This window comes from Callionymus lyra, chromosome 10, assembly GCF_982586985.1.
Source record: "Callionymus lyra chromosome 10, fCalLyr1.hap1.1, whole genome shotgun sequence".
Classification (NCBI taxonomy): Eukaryota; Metazoa; Chordata; class Actinopteri; order Syngnathiformes; family Callionymidae; genus Callionymus; species Callionymus lyra.
This window is the reverse complement of record NC_141827.1, coordinates 8,832,758-8,852,298: the sequence shown is the minus strand read 5'-3', so window position 1 is coordinate 8,852,298 and position 19,541 is coordinate 8,832,758. Positions and strand designations below refer to the sequence as shown.

Sequence of the window (19,541 nt, the reverse complement as noted above, 5' to 3'; positions counted from 1 at the left end):
TTAAATTGAAAATAACAACTGCTTGTCTCTGTATATATTTGCTGTTATCAGTCCGATTGATAATAACAGGTCGCTGTACTTACTGGAAGGACAAAACTGTGTTGCACAACTTTAAAGATCATAGAAGAACAATTTTTGGAAGTCTGTAAACTGGAGAAAACTGGTGAGATCCTTCATTCTGGTCACCTCCCTTCTCTCCAAGATCTGCTTTAGATCGTGCTCATCGGTTTATAAAATGTATAAACTTAAGGTGTGGAAAAGGTAAAGCATGACCTGGAAGGTTCCTGTGGCTCCTGGAGTGGATACTGGTTGTCATCAGATCCAGAGTCTGTACCTCTGTGGTATCTGAAAGTATTTTAATGATGCAACCAACGCTGTCCATTTAAATGTTATTGCAGTTACATTATTTAGATTTACCAATCATTTGTTTTATCATTTCTTTGTTAATTAATTTCAACACTTTCAACAAATATTCAATTTTAAGCTTATAGGAAAAGTTGAATTCTGTGATTCATAATGAGGATATAAAAGTTGTTATCATGTTCATTAATTTAGCAAATAAATGTAAAAGATATTGTACATAGCACAAATTAAAAATGGTATTTTCACCTGGAGGTCATGACCTGGAAATGTTGACCATTCTGTCTCCATTCGTATTGACTTTCATCCTTTCATACTTTCCCGGACAATTTCATCATCTTGTAGGAATAAATCGAAACATTTCTCCCAGCCTTATGTTTCACACTGTAGTATACGTTGAAAATTAACACTGCACCAAAAAATACCACACAAAAAGTACCATAAAAGCACATCATAAATACATCACTGAAATAGTGGAGAGTTGTGTTCATGTTTATTCTGAAGGAGAGCGAAGTAAACACACATGTTGTGTCGTTTAAGAGCAGTTTTTCTATGCTAACTGAATATCACGTCTATATTTCTATTCACTACCACTTCCATGCGTAAAGAAACCTGTATCCACTGATTGACACCAGCCTTAAGCCGGTCAGATTCTGAGGGGGGTCGGTGCCCCTCGTGCCACCATAGAAGAGCCGCCCCTGCACATGTGTGCTCTCGCTCCACGTTAATGGTTAACTCGCACAGAAAGGAGACTTAATAACTCACCAATACCGTTACATGCCCGAGCAAAGACCCTGCGAGTGAAAGTCATCTTGTGGGATAACTCCACAGATCACTGATGAAAACAACCCAAAATAATCTTCTTTCTCCCTAACTTTGTGGATTCATTATTATTGTCTGTACGGAGGCAGGAGTCACAAGTCGTCCAGACACACAAACCTTTATTTTAGTTTTATTTTATATTTCATCCAAGCTGCGACACTTTTGTTTTGTCATAGACTCAAAAAAAGAAAACCTGTCGTCAACTCGATTGTCATCTTGAATACCTCACGGGACATTGACTTGATTTAGCAGGCGTTTCGTCACAGAGGAGGTTCTGGGTGAGGAGCCCTGAAGGCTCGCAGCAGTGACGTCAGTCCGTGATGCCGCCCTGTGCTGCTGGTTCTGGGTTCGACAAAGGGAATAAAAGGCTCTGGGCCGGACGCAGGATTCCCCTCGGATATATTCTCCGGACGGCGAAAGAAAAGCGAGCCCCCTAATTTAGATTGCTGCCCGTGTGATCCAGGGCCGGGTCTAGACAGGCATGTATGAGGGGGCAGCCACAAATCTTGAGGGGGCATTGTGCCAGGCCCCCTCTTGCCCCTGCCTAGACCCGGCCCTGGTTTGAGGGGGCACAACATTTATTTGAGGGGGCCAGGCCCCCTCTTGCCCCTGCCTAGACCCGGCCCTGGTGTGATATAACTCCATATATGAAGACATGAAGTGGATTTATATTAAAATCTTCCACATAAACCCATGAAAAATAGAAACAGGAAATCCGTTGGTTTAAGGGCAACATACAAGCAATGATCTGGTCCCTGCAGTTTGTCTGCTGCATTCCTTCACAGACCTCCAGCATAAGGACATTTTCAGGGCATTAATTCATCTTTTTGGCTCCTTTGGTTATCAGGAAATCACCGACAGCTTAAATAAAACTGGCGTGTTCTCCGTGACCGTGTTCCGCTCTCCCAGTGGGACGCGTTCACACGAGTGCACGGCGTTTGACGAACGCATCAGAGCGGCTACGAGGCTTGACTAACACATTGAACTCTGTCACTGAGTACAGAGTAATTGTGCTGTTTGATGCTGAAGGCGTGGTGACAGCGGCGGGCGAGTCCAGGCAGGCTCGCGAGCTGCCAGTCTGCTCCGCCGCGAGCCTTAATTCCAGTGTTGGGATCCTGAACGCACACCGGTGAAGGGGTCCCGGGGATGGGAAGACACATGAGGATGAGGGTACTCAGCTGTGACCCCCCCCCCGTGATACGGTGTGTATTGTGGCAAAGATAAGATTTTGAGGCGACACCTTTTTAAAGGCTGCACCCCCACGACACAGTTGTCAGGCTCACCTACTGCAGGCAGGCTTGTGCCAGTGAGGGCAGAATCTCGTTGGTCCTGGTTGTTAACTTACTCAGACCAGACCTTTCTTATGATCACGGTTAAATAATGTCGATTCAGTCACTAGATTAAGCATGGCCAGGGGGCCACAGGCAGCCGTTTGGTTTCGCTTATTGGGCCCTTATGATGTAAAACTATAGTTCTGAGTAAGCTGTTACACAACTATTGCCATTCAGTAATTATTTGTCTTATTCCAATTTGAGTATTTTTCACTCTTCTTTTGAAATATTTTTTGTCCATTAAAAAATACATTTAAAAATGAAAAAAAAAAACTTTTTTAAGTAGTTTCTTTTGTTTTAGATTTATAATTAAATATAATGCATTTAAATTAAATTAATATATGATAATATTTTGAATATTTGGACACTTTTTCACGTTGTTTGTTCTTGTACGCTGGTATATATTTTCTGTATCTTTTTTTTGTAGCTTGAAGGATAAATATATGTGGTTCAATATATAATAATAATAATACACATATATACATATTATATTATATACAAATAATACAAGTTGTTACTAAGATTTTAAAATACATTTTTTCTCCAGTATTGCCCTATAAATAAATCAACAACAAAAGTTTTCTTATTATTATTTATTACTTATTAATCATACCTACGGACAATTTCCTCCAAGTTCTCAATCAACCTCTGAATGTTTTTGGACTGTGGGAGGAAACCGGAGTTCCCGGAGTAAACCCACGCCACACTGGGAGAACATACAAACATTATATACATTATATGCATTATAAATCATAAAGGATTACAGATAAAACGTGAAAATGTGAAATCAAAACACATCATTTGGAAAGAAAATCATTTTATTTTTTAGTAATAATGAATTTTCAGAGGTCAAATTAACAGGAAGCCTTCGGGCTCGCGATGTCTACCCGGAGTACTTCCTGTCTGTATCGCTTTTTATTCTTAAAACCTTTGCTACAAACATCTTAAAATTCAAGTTTCTTGTCCAAGCTTCAATAGAAGAGGGACGTTACAGACAAGCACCACGGAGGTATTTGGATGAAGACGAAGAGCACTGGACTACAGTCGCTTCATTCAAATGTATATTTCTTCCTATAAAAAGTAACAGATTTCCTCCCAACCCTTGGTGGACGTGAGGGTGAGTAGAAAATGAGTGAAGTTTGAAACAGTTGAAGCTGGAATAGTCACGACAGAGATGAAGACTGTGAAGCTTTCTTTCTTTCTCCAAATAATAACTGAGGAAGTTTCTTTAGAAGGTTGAGCCTGAAACATTCATTATGAAATGAGGTCACAAATGAGATGAATCATTCGTTAATAGTCAACTGCTTTGATTTTTGGGAGCCAAACAAACTGTAAATGATAATATCAAAAGAATTCTTGGCTGCAGGGTGATGGGCGGAGCGTCGTGGCTTCACGACCTGCTACTGTGGTGTAATAAGTAGGCGCACCACTAAATGATACGTATTAATGTAACAATTACAGGAAATGTGTAACTTCTCTGACACGGACTGTTGAATGATTGAATGATGTTTTTCATAATTCCTGTAAACACATGGCGCACTTCCTGGAACCATCTGTGGTTTGACTAAGGATGTAGAATAACATGATCTAGAATATAAATTCACGATTCATGTTTATAGTCCATTGAGATCACAGTCTGGACCATATTTTGTTCCATGTACTATATTATTATTTATTTGCGTGTACTCTCACTGCTTTCAATGAGCATTATTTTATTTTATTTTTGTATTGTTTAACAATTTAATCCTTGAATCTATAGGATTTTACGTTACATTACGTTGTTATTACAGGATGTGACCACCTACCACAATAAGGCAACAGTTGTAATAAATGATGGACGAAATTTTTTAAATAGTCACTGGATTTATTTTGTACTTTCACGTCGCTGGTTTAGAGGTATATCCGCTCTCATGCAGTGTTTGAGTAAATGGAAACATACTTTCTTAGGCATCATGTGAAAGTCGTCACACAACAAGACATATTTTAGGTTTACAAATTACAATCGACCATATTCTACTTCCTGTACCTGCCAACCTTTAGACCTTAAACTCTTTTTGTGTCTTAACAAGAAGGATCTTCTCGCCTGCAGTTAATACAAAACTCTGCAGCGAGAATTCTGAGCCGCTCTAGTAGAAGAACTCACATTTTCTCCAATCCTTAAAACTCTTTTTTTATTTGTGCAGGCTTTTCCCTGATCTCCTGGGACTCCTGTGTTTGTCTCTATGTTGTCTTGGCCATTAAGAGTTTTTTTTATTTTTTGCTTTTAACTGTGTATTGCTTTTGATTGTTCAAGTTATTTGTGACCCTGGTCTAAAAAGGAAATTTACAAATAAAAGTCACTTTCTTACTTACTTACTTACTCTTAACCAGAAAACTCTTTATTTGTAATAGCTCACACATAACGGTCCAGACAACTGGAACGTCGAAAGTTCTAGGAAGAGTTTTCACATCTTTTCCGAAAAGCTAGATCATCCAGTTATATATCAATATCAACTTTCAACTTTTTTTTGGGTTGTCTGTTGGATATGTAGCTCTAGTGTCAGAAATTCAGAAAAATATCCGTCGGACATGTAATGTTTTCGTTCATTTGTTTCCCCTAAACTCCTACAAAGTCTGAAATATCAAACTCCTTTTGTGTAATATTAGTGTCTTGTTTGTGACCCGCGGGCAACTCTCACACTTCAACACACTGTACTTTACCAACACATCACTCGTATCTGTTTAATGAAACACAAACTGTCGAATTACATATTTCAGTGTCAAGCGCTCTGCACTCAGACTCTTAAGTGATTTGTTTTGACACCGAAACGCTGGTTTTATCCCATAATTGTTACCCTTCTATCAATGTAATCCATCACTCCAATTGGTAGCAGCCTCCGTCTCGGAGCGTATTTAAGTTGTTCATCACTCACTCGCCCACGTCACAAACGTCATTAACATTCTGCGGTCAGTGTTTTTCTGTGTGTGCGGCTCACGTCCAACTTCATCTACACACAGGAAACACTTTGTGTGAGTGTGGAGGGACTCGACTGTGACTTCTGATGCACTTCTGATTCACTTTCTTCATTTTATTTAAAAAAAAACAACAACAAGTTAGCAAAAGACGCAATAATCTTCTGGGCCCTGATGAGGTGAACATGTATTCTCAGTTCATCTACAGAGGCTTCTTTATATGCACAAATATTTGTGTACAACAAACACGTGTTCCCTGTGTAAATAGTTCCCGCCGGTATAGATGCCTCATGTACAGACTTGTTCTGCTTTTGCATGAATGATTTAAAGTTTACAAGCATCTTCTCATCCTAGCATGAGACGAGATGATGAGATGTGTTATCTGTGTCGTAAGTACACACTCGCACAACTGTTCAACCGTTCTCTATAGTTAGTTGACGTATGACGAGAAGTTATATTCTAGCCTGGAATGTGTTGACTGGAGACGAAAGGTGCTTTATAATCAGGAAATATTCTCTCCAGAGGAGGTGCTGTGCATGTGTGGAGGTCACAGTTACGAAGACTGATGTGATCTTTAGGAGATGACAAACTGCAGAAATCTTGCTATATCATACGTGTGTTCATGTTTAATATACACAGGTGGGATCCAGTCGAGCTGTAGCTGCACCTCAAGAATGAACAGCGATGCATTTTAACCCCAGCAGTCAATACTCCTGAACATTATTGCTTAGATTTCGATCTTGTCCTCCCAAAAAAGTTGTCATCCTGTGGCTGGAAAAATCTCCTTTAACCTTTTTGTTGTCTCTGGGTCAAGTTGAACGACCTCCCTGGCAGGTCGTACAGTACAAGGGATACCACAAACACATTTGTACAAGTGTTAAGATAAGTATTTTTAAAACGGAATAGCTTGAGTGTTCTTCTGAAAAGTATATTTATTTTAGTCATAGTCCATTAGTCATTTTTCATCTTATACGATTGAAAAACCACATGAACGGTTGCCATACCATATGGGAATTGTAGTATGAATGGGTGTGCGTTATTGAAAATGTGGGCCATAGATTGTAATGTGCGGCCACATCTGGCCCACTTCAGTTTGACACCCGTATAGTGGATTTACCGAACATAACAACAAGACATTTATCGTCCAAAAAGGATACATTTGTGATTTTCCAACAGATTTTCTTCTAATTTTTAAAAAATGATCAATAAAAAGATTGAGTTTATGTGAAACTTTTTTTTATGTGAGCAGAGATCCCTTATAAATCCAGCCTGTTTGGTGGAACAGCGCCCTCTACATGTCACATGCAGACGTACAGGCATTTCTCTATTAACTGACGTGAAGTTGATTTGTGAGCGACAGGTCAGCGAATGTACAGGTTTCTCTCCCTTCATGCTATATTTACATCTAGCGTGTGCTCAGAGCTGGAAAGACAAACATGTTTTCATATAAATACACATTAAAGGTGAGGGACGGCGCTCTGTTTTAGATTAATTAATATTAAATTTAAAAAAAATTCAAAGTTGATCAGAAGCTTCAATGATAGTTGTTGATCCTCTGTGGCCTATTTTTGTGTTGTTGTCGGAAAACAACGGTTTCATTAAGCAGAGACAACCCTTGGTTCGTTTTTTTTTCTTCCTCCAGCGTCACAAGATTCTGTTTACACTCTTACTTTCGCTCTCGGCCTCCCATGACGCTGCCGGGGGGGATTTAAGTGGGAGGTGCCGAGCATTCCACCTGGACTGTTTGTAGGCTGCTGCTTGTTTGTGTTGCATTACACATCACAGCCTGCACAACACCACCGGCTCCAGTGGGCTTAGACCCCCAGGAGTCGAACACGCAACCTGGCAGGGGGAAGGAGGGAAAGAGAAGCAGTGGGAGGATGGAGTGTTTGTGTCTTGCTCTTGTCCTTCTACGGGTCGACTCCTCTGCACGAGCGGAGGCGTTTTGTTAACCTCGGCTATGAGAAGCAGCGGAATCACCTGATAGAGACGATAACGCACACATGCGTCGTCAAGGTCTTACATTTCCCAGACAACAGTGGCTCACGCCTCCCAGCTTCTTGTTGCGTAAACGTTCCCTCGGATGCCGCCACGATGAGAATCTTCACCGGTGAACGAATAGACCTCATGAGCAGCAGTGCTGAAGAGATGTTTGGTCCGAAAACTTGAACAAGAACGGCTTCTTTTGGCACTTTCAGTGAGTCGTCCTGGTCAGTAAGAAGTGCAAGTGCGTGGAACTCTGTACCTGAGGAGGTTAAACTGCTCACAACATACGAGGCCTTCACAAAAAAAGTGTGCCTTATCAGCACCTATAACTGCCAACACTAGAAGATAAGCCTGTTGTGATGTTGTAATGAAATCTTCTTTTTTGTTTTCTTTCTTAGTTGTATAGTGTTTGCATATGGATTTCATATTATATTGTACATGTACTGGTATGTGTTTTCTAAAATGTATTTGTGTTGCCTTTTACATCATGGCCAGAGGTCTACAGAATAGAATAACAAAAATAGCCTTTTGGCTAATTCTGGCTTTTTTTTTATCCATGTGTAATCATGTGTTTTATTAAATTCCACTGTCTAGTTTTAAATAAACTAATTATAATTAGTTTTAGATAAGTTTCATTTGACTTCTACTGAACAAATCTGTTACAAAGACATTATAAAGCCATTTTACTTTGTCTATATTAAAGGAATGTTGATCTTGATTATATAAAAAAAAAGGCTAAAGAAATACCTTAAAGGACTTTTGGCTGGTGAATAATTGTTGTATTCTTGAGGCTACAATTTAAGTTTTGAAGACTTTAATAAAAGTAGCATTTTGGAACTAATCCATAACAGTCAGTAACTATACAAGTGAATGAGCTGACCTTCAAAACCTTCTTCTTCCAGATACATTGTAGAACATAATCACAAGTTTACCACTTTCATTTAAGCTAAAAAGCAAACAGACCAAAAACATCAACTCGTTGCTCAATGAAGTGTCAAGATTGAGTAAACAGAAGAGCCAGGAGCAAAACATTATTCATAGGAGTCAGAGGAAATGTCGACCAGTCTTTAATCACAATTGTATCAATCAATCTAATGAATAAATCCAAAATGTATCCGGTTAATAAATCCAAAATGTATCCGAACAAGAATCTGATCCAGTCAAGAAGCGAAAAGGAAGCACTCAGACAGGAAGTATTGGTAAACGAGAACCATCCAGGTAAAAAAAACAAAAAACGGTAGAGAACGAGGTGAAGCTAAAACTTTGGTCATGAAATACTCGCATTGCTCCTTATCAATGCCACTGTCTGTCAAGGGACAACAACACAACAGAAATCTGTAAACCTAAAAACAAAATAAAAGCACAACATGGGAATCATGACAAGAAGATTCTACTACTGCAAGAATTCTGACCCGCTCTAGTAGAAGAACTCACATTTCCCTGATCCTTAAAACTCTTCACTGGCTGCCAGTTTCTTTCAGGATCAACTTTAAAATTCTGGTTCTTACTTTCAGATCTATTTATGGTCAGACCTTCCATCAGTGATCTGATCCAGACTTACACCCCAGCTCGGGCTCTGAGGTCTGTGGATCAGAATCTACTGATGGTTCCTGAACACGGTTCAGGACCAGAGGAGAGAAATCCTTCCAGACTGTTGCTCCTAAGCTTTGGAACGATCTTCTTCTGTGTTTGTGTTTGATGATCTACTGACTCCTTCAAGAAACATCTTAAGACATTTTTATTTGTGCCTTTCCTTGATTTTCTGGGACTTCTGTGTTTGTCTCATGTGTTGTGAGAAAGGTACTTTACAAATAACCATTACTTAGTTACTTACTTACTTACTACTGAATGTGTCTGAAGATGGAAGGTTCTACGCTGGGTCTCTCACTGATGGTCACGTGTCTCACCTCAAAAAGTGACTCCAAAACACAATGAGTAAATTGGTCCGTCCTGTATAAAGCTTCGGTAAATGGATCTGTGGACACCAGACATTTTACTATTCTGAGCTAAACCACAGAGTGATTGAAAGGCTACTACAAGTTTGATACCCCTTTTAAAAAGTTGTTTTCCAATATGTTACTGATGTTCAATAAAATACAGATACAATCAGTTGTTCTTTATAATAACTTACAATGATATAATCAGATATATACATTATGAGAGGGTGAATGTTCACAACAGTTGAAATATCGCAGGCTCTATCTTGGTCAACCCTGAAAAAGAGAGATGTGTCTTTGGGCTCAGGTGTTTCCTCACCTGGACACATTGATACAAAGTCTTCATTAGTAGATCCCAAGTGTCACTGAAACAAGCATCGTGCACAGAAGCCTCGTCGTTCATTCAGCTTCAACGACTTAGATAAGGCTCTCGGGTCAGGGAGACAGATTTAGGGGTTTGTGAGGTCATCCCTATTGTGGCGGAGGCGAGAGGATGTGGCTGAGAGCGAGGTTATCGGAGCGACGAGTGCTGAAATCCGACCGTCTGGAGGGCTCGAATGAAGGAGAAGAGCATCAAAGTGAGACAGAGACCGTCTGGACCGTGGAGAGGAGCAGCTGATATACCAATCATAACCTCGGATGCATCAAAGCCCAGATTAATACGAGGCTGTCACGTTAAAATAGTTGGAGTGGCTCTTCAGAAGCCCTGTCAATCATCCGCCGACAGATCCTTCTCAGCCTGGGTCAGTGCCACGGCTTGATTGAAACAGCACACAGGGCTTTGGGGAGGTATGTGTGGTCTTGAGAACTCATAACCCGCGACTCATAAAAGTGGCTTGAGAAACCCTCTGGAAAAACATATCCAATCTCGCAGGGCTACTGTCCTAAAAACTTCATTTTGTGAGAATTAAACTTTATTGAAGATCTATTTGATACTCGAGACTTAATTGTTTGTATTTCTATCAAAATATTGTCATCGTGTTTTGGGTGTAGCGTCTTATGATCGCAGCCACTTAAGACAGACCAAGTCACAGGTTAGATCCACAGCAATGATTCCAGCGGGAGGCAACTGTGGATTTTGGAGTCTGATTTCCTCCCACAGTCCGAAAACATAGAGATGAATCGAGGATTGGTAATAATAGTAAGCGGTGTTCTGCCTTGGTGACCTTTCTAGAGACTCCCTCGCCTCCTGACCCACAGACCTGGGGTAGACTCAAGTCATCCATGACCCCATGAACCACGGGGTTCTCACTCCAAGTGCCTGCTGGTAATTCCAGTTTTCTAGCTCGACTAAAAGCTGTTTTTTTATATCTATGATTATGAGATATCAATTCAAGCTGCATCGACTTAATGGCAACTGTTTTAAGTAGGGGGCGCCACTCGTTTTCCCTCAAGCCTTAACTTAAGAGCAAGATTGCATGTGTTTGAACAGTCGAAGGAGGTCAGAGTGAGCGACAGGTTGTAGACGTGTCTGTCTCTTCTCTCACTTCTTCATGTCATCTAATGCAAGACCAACAACCACTTGTTGCACGGATGTCGATGCTTGAACGACGCTCGGGAGTATTTGGGCGCGAGCGAGCGTGCACGAGGGGTATCTCGGTGACCTGTCTGGCCTGGAGGTGCTGAGCTTGATAAAACCACTTTCCCCTCCTCACGGTGTCCTCACACTCAGACTAGTAACCAAAACATTCCCACCACGTCATGGGAAGAAAACTTTTTTCTAAAAAGGATTTCGACTGGAAAACCGGAAACAACGTCCAGAACGACAGCCTTGAACCTCTTTTCTGTCCTAATGTCGGGAACGTCATAACTGATGGTCTTTTTTTTTCTCCGCAGGTATTTGGCAAAGCTGTCGTCTGTGGGAAGTATCAGGGATGAAGAGACCTGCGAGAGGTTACGAGGCCTCATCCAGAGACAGGTACATAGAACCACAGAGAGTGACAGTTCAGCCTTTTGAGAGGACTGATGTGCTTTATAGGTCCAGGGACGGGTACTGGTCCGTGAGGCTTTTGTTATTTAAAAAAAAGAAAAAATGACTTAAATTAGCGAAAATAAGTGAAAAAGAAACTCCATTTTACTATTTTTATCTGGAGGCCATTGGGGGGACCCCTGCTTTATAGGGTCAAGTGTCTTCGAAAGGCAACAACTTTCTGAAAAATGAAAAATATTGAATATTTAGCACAAATGTGACCCATAGAAGATATGAGTCAAGTCAACATCTGAGGATGATTCTGAACATTCACAGTGTTGCTGTGGTCAGTACCTCTCCAAAGTGGTCCCAGGATAAAAAAAAATGCACTTAACCAATGGCCAAGGCAAAGGTGTGCAATTTTACCACTTACTTTTTGGATTATTTGTTGCTTTTCGAAAATGTATAATATAGTTTTGCTTGTCTTTTTATGGTTAATGATATTATCGAATTTTGGGTGAATTTTAGCTTTTTTTTCAGCCACCCTTTCTAGTCTGACGGATAAATGGTTATGCATGAAGTTAACACTGTAAATACAGCATAATAAGAGCATTTTTAACCATGTATGAGTTCAGAATGATGAAGCAAAATGTGATCATGATCGTAGAGATTTGCAGCTCAACTGAAAATAACCCTAAATATAGATTAGAATCTCAGTCACAACCAAGCATGTACAACCAAATCTTCACAACAAGGTTGGTGTTTTCATAAATTGTTAGATAAGATTTTTAAGGAATACTTAACACATTTAAATGAGAAAAGAGTTTAGTGTTTTAAGGGGTTCTCAAATTTTCATTTACTCCTCACACTATTTTCATACTCTATTGATTTGATTTACATGTACAGGACTATAATATAAACATATGCTGGAAAACAAAAAATAAATTACAAATATATGGAATATAACAGCAAATAAACAGACGGAATAAAGATATTTTATGCTAAAATATGCCTAAATATACTTTGTATAAAAGCTCTGTGCAGTGAACTTGAGGGTGATATTAAAGCAGAGTTGGAAACGCTGATCTTATCGGCTTTATGTATTATGGAAAAGTGGAAGTAAAAGACCAATCACACGACAATAACAACATGAAACAGATGATGAGATATGAACAAAGGATACAGATTTAAATGTCGACAGTGGAGTCGGCTAACATCATTGAACGCATTTGTGAAGCAAAGGATATTCTCTTGATCATCTCGAGTCAGCTGTACTCCAGCGTGTATTCGTCATTTCTAAGAACATCCAAACATGATGTTTCTGTTCATGTTGTAAAGGTCCGTAAGCCACACAGCTACGAGGAATTTTATACAAGTCGGGTGGTTTTTGAGTTTATCATCCGGAAAATATGAAGCGCAGATCAGCTGTGGTCGGAGAACCTTTTTGCGTCAGCGGTCCAGATCGAACTGAAGCCCAAAATCTAGGGCTTAGAACAAGCAAAAATCTGTGTTTTATGAATTATTACCAAATATTGAGGATGATTGAAATGAAAAGGAAAAGAACACCCTGTTCGGTGATTTAGTTAAAAGTCGTTTCTGGCACTTTAAGACGACTTTACTGACCTCTCTTTGAATCATCGGTGAATTTAAGTGGACTTACCTATTATTAACAGTAAATAAGTAGAATTTTTCCTGTTTAAAAAGTGTGGGCTCAGCTAAAGTGTGACCAAAAAGCCAGACATATTGTGTGACTCAACTTGCATCCATGCTGGTCGAGGCCGTGTGATGATTCGGGTAGTGGATGTTACTCTTAGACCTCTTGATGCAAAAATGTTTTTTAATTGTTTTAAGGAACACATCACGAGTGAGGCTTACATTGTCAACCCTGTGTTTGTCCAGATTTCAACGGTGTTCCCTCCATGTTACTTAAGACAGGGCCACGTCTCACTATTTAGTCAATATTTCCTGCAAATTAAAAGGTGTTTCGTTAACACGCAGATGCAAATAATCTTGGCGGGAATAATTATCCTTATTATTAATGTTAGGGGTTTCTGTGTTCCGATGAACCGACCCCTCCCCAGCCTCGTACGTGGTGGTGGAATGAAGGACAGACACATGGATGAGTTTAAGAAAAATGCTCGTTTAGTAAATTATGCAAAAGTCAGAGACAAACTTACGTGAACACGGGCGCTAGCAAGCAGAGAGATCTATGGCAGATGTCTTCGAATGCCAGAACGCAAAGATCCGACATAATGGTGGATCTTTATAGTAGAATATTCAGGTTAACACCTCTAGTCAAATGTGAATGTAGGATTGGTCAGTAACTGTAGACCTCGGCCTTGTGTTGCAGTCAGTGAATCCAATGCAAGAATAGGATTATTTAGTATGAATTAAATATGTAAGATTATCAGTTAATCAAGTGACTATTTGAAATGTGTGATAAATCTAGATGATTGATTAAAGTAAAGTTGTCATTTCCTTACATTAACTCGTATGTTTGTTTTTTTGGGTGGACACAAAAGCATGTTATCGTTTGTTTTTCCTCCTACAGGTTCAGATCTGCAAGCGCAGCGTGGAGGTGATGGACGCGGTGCGGCGCGGCGCTCAGCTGGCCATAGACGAGTGTCAGTTCCAGTTTCGCAACCGGCGATGGAATTGCTCCACTCTGGAAAGCATGCCCGTGTTTGGCAAAGTGGTGACCCAGGGTGAGTGAACTAGAACCACTGCAGCTCCTGTCCATGAGAGTAGAGTAGAGAGTGGATTCAAACTCCATTAACCGAACACCTGACTCGAGAATAGACCTGATTAAAAATATCTCCATTGTGTTAAGTCAGGAATGACATTGATATCGTGTGTGTGTGTGTGTGTGTGTGTGTGTGTGTGTGTGTGTGTGTGTGTGTGTGTGTGTGTGTGTGTGTGTGTGTGTGTGTGTGTGTGTGTGTGTGTGTGTGTGTGTGTGTGATAGGCACCCGGGAGGCAGCTTTTGTGTATGCCATCTCAGCAGCCAGTGTGGCGTTTGCGGTCACCAGAGCTTGCAGCAGCGGAGAACTGGAAAAATGTGGCTGCGACCACAATGTTCATGGAGTGAGTCCAGAGGGTAAGTGTAACCCACACTTGCTCTCTCTCTCACACACACATGCATGCAAAAGACCCGACCGAACGGCAGCACTTTTTTTTCATTTTTTTTTCATTTTCATGACCTCATGTAAGACGGGCGGGTGTCACATCCAATCGCATCGGCCTCGGTTGATTTATTAATCATGCAGCTTTACGGTCGGAGCAGAACCAACCGAGTCATATCATCTCTGAGTGTCGTGTCGGAGTTTAAAGATGATTGTCTGACCACAACTCAGCTATTTGTGCGACCGCCGCACGTGATGCACACGCTCGCACTAACAAATCACGTCGACAGCAACATTCTTGCTGATGTGTGGTCGCACTTCTGTCAAACGGTGGTCAGGAGCGGCTAAACAAACCGTCTGACGCTCACCGTGAAAAGCAGCACTTTCTGCATTAAGGCTCGAATATTTTGTCCACGTGTCTTCGTCGCAGGGTTCCAGTGGTCCGGCTGCAGCGACAACATCGCGTACGGCGTCGCTTTTTCTCAGTCCTTCGTGGACGTGAGGGAGCGAAGCAAAGGGCAGACGCCCAGCCGGGCGCTCATGAACCTGCACAACAACGAGGCCGGAAGAAAGGTTTGTTTTTGTTGATTTCACGTTCAGATATTCACTCCATTTAAGACAAAAATCACCCACAAATCCAAAGTTGACTTTTTTAATCCTAATACTTGCTGTAACGCCTGCCAAGTGGAGTGAGATTTTAGAGTCATTACTTTTTTTTCGCCTTTTTTAATGTCTTAATTACTTTTTATATGCTTTTTTAAAAGGGCAATGCCAGCTTTAGCGTCACAAAACTTTCATATTCGAAACGATACCATATGGCTGAGATGGTCAATTATTCTGTTAAATATTTTAGAAGAGATTTTAACTCGGGATCATTATTAAATCATATAACTATTTACCTGTAATTCTTTACAATGCCATATATATGTCAATTTATCTCCAATTCTACATTCCAAGGCTATATTAAGGTAAGGTAAAACTTTATTGATCCCTCAGGAGGTCTCCTTTGGGAAATTGTTTAATAATAATAATAATAATAATAATAATTATTGTGTGATTGTGGTCTACCTCCTTTAGGGGAGATTTATGACGATCAACAACTGTAACAAAGGTATAGTTAAGATTTATTGCATCTTAAACTTGTCATTTTAAATTCTTTAAAACCTAATATATAAGTGGAAATCAACACCTTAATTATTTTTTAAAAAAATCAATAGACATTGCACAAAATAATGAATAAATCAACTAATAAAAACAGTACCGAGAATGGCCGTTAAAATTATGCTCTTAATTTGAAATAAATAAACGTATTTCCTCCTTCTGAATGTCAGGGAATTAACCATAGCAAGAAGTAGAAGTAAAGATTTGAGTGAGGCTCATTTGACCTGTGAATAGATAGCTTCACCCCAGTGCGATGTCTGCGCTGTTGTGTTAACCTGTTGTTAAGTTAAGATGAGTTGTGCGAGTGCTGGTGTGTAGTAATGAGAGATAGCAAGAGACATAAAGACCAGCCTTGTATTGCTTCCTGTCAGATGTTATTGCGTGTTGCCTTCAGGAGGAAACAAAGTGTAATGTCAGAAAAATGTAAATATTAAATGATTAAATATAAGCATAAGAAATGTGGCTCGAGGTTAAAAACGACTGCAGCTAGCACTAGCAACAACAAGCTCAACTACTACTATTGACAATATGTGTTAGTTTAACCAGTGTTAGGCAAACTTTACCAAACCTGTTCAAAATGCCCAAGAGATCAATTCAATCTCTGAGCTGTACCACAAATCTGTTTTTCATCCAGTGTGTTTGTAAAAGGTGGGGTAGATGCTCCTCATCACAATGTGATTAAAGAGCCCCTAATGTGAAAACCAAACCCTTCTGGCTTATTTACATGTTGTCAAAGTCGTCCTCTTCAAAATGCAGTAGTTCATTCATCATGACGTTGCTCCGTTTTGAAGTTATTACTTAATAAAGTTCTCGTCTGAAATCTCGCCAAACAAGATTACGGTTTAAATTATACATTCTGACATCACTCTGGTGCAAATGTCCTCCCCTAGAAGCCCTAAATCAGCTCAGTACCTACATTTTAATCGTGAAACAAAATAAATATTTATGTAAACATGGTGAGAGTTACTTCTGCGTGAAGTGTTTTTGTAATGTGTGCATTAAGCAGCAAACCTTATTTGTTTTTAATTTAAAAAACGGTAGTTTCAGGGCAGAGTGGAAATTTACGTGAGTCCTTGAATGCAACTCGTGTTTCTGTGACCAATCAGAGCAGAGTGGGCGTGGTTGCTCGGACGACATTTTTGGTCTCAGCTGAGATGGAGCATTTTAAGTGGGCGGGGCTTAATCGTATTTTCTAATGTAAATATCTTTATGAAATGAGAGTTTTGTGCAAAAAGAAACATACTGATGAGTATAATAGAGGTCCAAGATTAATTTAAGACACACTTAAATCAGCACATTTTTCAGACCTCTGTTCAGAACGTTCCTCAACCGGTCTCTGTCATCCGCAGGCAATCCTGTCTCACATGCGGGTGGAGTGCAAATGTCACGGCGTGTCGGGCTCCTGCGAGGTGAAGACCTGCTGGAAAGCGATGCCTCCGTTCCGCAAGGTGGGCAACATCATCAAGGAGAAGTTCGACGGCGCCACCGAGGTGGAGCAACGCAAAGTGGGCAGCACCAAAGCCCTGGTGCCCCGGAACTCGCAGTTTAAGCCTCACACGGAGGAGGATCTGGTCTACCTGGAGCCCAGCCCGGACTTCTGCGACCACGACCCGCGGACCCCCGGGATGCTGGGCACGGTGGGGCGCCAGTGCAACAGGACATCGAAAGCCATCGACGGCTGCGAGCTCATGTGCTGCGGCCGCGGCTTCCAGACGCAGGAGGTGGAGGTGGTGGATCGCTGCAGCTGCAAGTTCCACTGGTGCTGCTACGTCAAATGCAGACAGTGTCGCAAAATGGTGGAGATGCACACGTGCCGGTGATGAACACTGCGGGCGGACACACCTCATCCTGGAAGGGGACGCACCCCCTCGAGCTTGAGCTTCGTACGAGGTCAAAGGTCATCCCATATGTTTGAATACGGTTTTTCATCGAGTAGGGAGCCACTTCCTGTCTTCTTCTTTTTTTTTGTATTGTTTAACTTATTTGTCGTGAAGATTGAGGATGAAGAGAGTGGATGGACCTGGGTTAGGGAGTGGAGGGCGAGGAGGGCTGTGTCCACTCCAGCCCTGCCGCTGCCGCTGCTGCTGCCGCTGCCGCTGCCGCTGCTGCTGCTGCTGCTTTCTCGACTTAAACAGTCGGACGCGTCTCAAGAAGAGACAAAGATTGAGGCATCGGGACTTCCTTTTAGCGCGCTGACGATACGATGCTGCTTCACTAACATGCATGAAAATTCACTGGGTGCTAAACGCACACACAGAACGGCCCCACTACTGTATGTTCGCCCGCCGCCAGTGACGAGAGTCAATACACGGATTGAAGGATTTGTATTGTGATTTCGCTCAATATGAATGACGTCTGAATCGGGCATCGGTCTGCACTGAGCTGCGGAGTCTGACATGTTGTTAAACCAGGGTTTGTTCAGAGCACAGGTGTTTGGCAGGACGAGCGTTTGGCAGGTCTGCTAGCGTTTAGCTTCCTAGCTTCCCCTAGCAAGTCGTCCCTCCGGTCTATCCTTTATCTCGGTGTGCAATGCTTCATTTTGTCTTCAATGTTGCTATGATCTCCGTGTTGAACTGCACCAGGATGACGTCCTCAAGTTAAGTTCAGCGCTCGATTGGAGATCCCAATCGACTTAAAATTAAGCCGTACTTCATGTTTGTGGTCTGGAAAGGAGATCGAAAAACCCGCCATCTTGAAAACCCCGTCTGCGTTAAAAACATGCATGTTGACCGAAGCACTTTCTCTCCAAGCGCACATCGAGGCGGCGCCGTCCACTGGCATCTTCGTCCAGCCGTCACGCAAACACACTCATGCCACTGTCAGGACTGTCGCACCGCCCTCCTTCCTGTAACGACCGTCGAGACAAACTGTAGATCTGTACAAACGTATACACTGAAGAAGACTATACTGCCTATGAATGTCTTTAAATATGAATATATGCTGTTTGAAAAGCCTCCTTCTACTGTGTTTATGTGTCGCTCTTCGCACAGCCACCGTTGACCTTGAAAAAGAGGTCAACACAAAATAGGCTTCATTCTGAATGTCACACGACCAAACCCGGAAAACATTATAAATAACTTTTGCCAACGTCGCTAGCTCTATCTTGATCTCAGAAAGATAAATATTTTGGCATGAACTGCAGTCAAAAACATATTTAAAGCAAGATAATCCCGGCAGGGATTTGGGTTTTCTTATGTGACAGGGAAATAGGGTAACTCTGCAGTTAGTTTACACCACTTATCCAGAAATGAAACCAAATAAGAACCTGGGTATGAAAACCCACCGTCGTCTGTAGCAGACATTTTCTGTCCATGGATGTCATGTAGGTAAAAAGAGGGGATACCTGTACTTTCACCTGGAATGATTACACGTTCACAACTTGACCAAGTGTCTAAACTTCTGGAGTATGGAGTTGAAGAGCTTCTTCAATGTCATGATTACGAAGTGCAAACAGAACCTGGGGCTCTGGAGAAGCAAGTAAAATCTCAGCAGCAGACGATAGAGGAGCTAAGGATGATGACATCAACAGGTATGTATTGTTATTTAAAACATGCTTACTTACTTGGATTGTTTAGTTTTGTCTTACACTGATTTTATGTCACAAATTATGTTTATTTTGGGTTTTAACAAAACATAATTAAAAAGAAAAAAGAAAGGAAAAGGGTAAGATTTATTACCTGTCGGACACAAAATTCTCAAGAACAAGTTTGGCCTAAATTCACCTAACAATCCAGATCTCTATTAATTTTAATACATCAGACCATGTGTGCTCTTTAATAAACTATATAGTATCCATCTACCTGACAAGGTTTAATCACAGGTAATGATTATTTTCTTTTCTTTAGGTTTAGTTTCTGCCATCTGTGGACATGTTGGCATTGAACCTGCAACAAAAAGGAAATCTCGCGCTGGTTCTGTCTCTTCCACAACAGCAGCAACATCCAGAGAGTCGGCAGATTTT

The 19,541-nt window shown here is 41.1% G+C and overlaps 1 protein-coding gene across 1 annotated transcript in view; it reads left to right on the top strand.

Annotated features, from left to right (window-relative positions):
* Window positions 1-18,514, top strand: part of wnt4 (wingless-type MMTV integration site family, member 4) — a 19,510-nt gene extending 996 nt beyond the window's left edge. The window contains exons 2-6 of the mRNA XM_087801531.1: window positions 11,225-11,306; window positions 13,849-14,002; window positions 14,263-14,394; window positions 14,850-14,992; window positions 16,930-18,514. Coding sequence (XP_087657657.1) covers window positions 11,225-11,306; window positions 13,849-14,002; window positions 14,263-14,394; window positions 14,850-14,992; window positions 16,930-17,400 — 982 coding nt within the window. The 3' untranslated portion in view covers window positions 17,401-18,514. The remainder of the gene's footprint in view (window positions 1-11,224; window positions 11,307-13,848; window positions 14,003-14,262; window positions 14,395-14,849; window positions 14,993-16,929) is intronic.
* The last annotated feature ends 1,027 nt before the right edge of the window (window positions 18,515-19,541 follow it).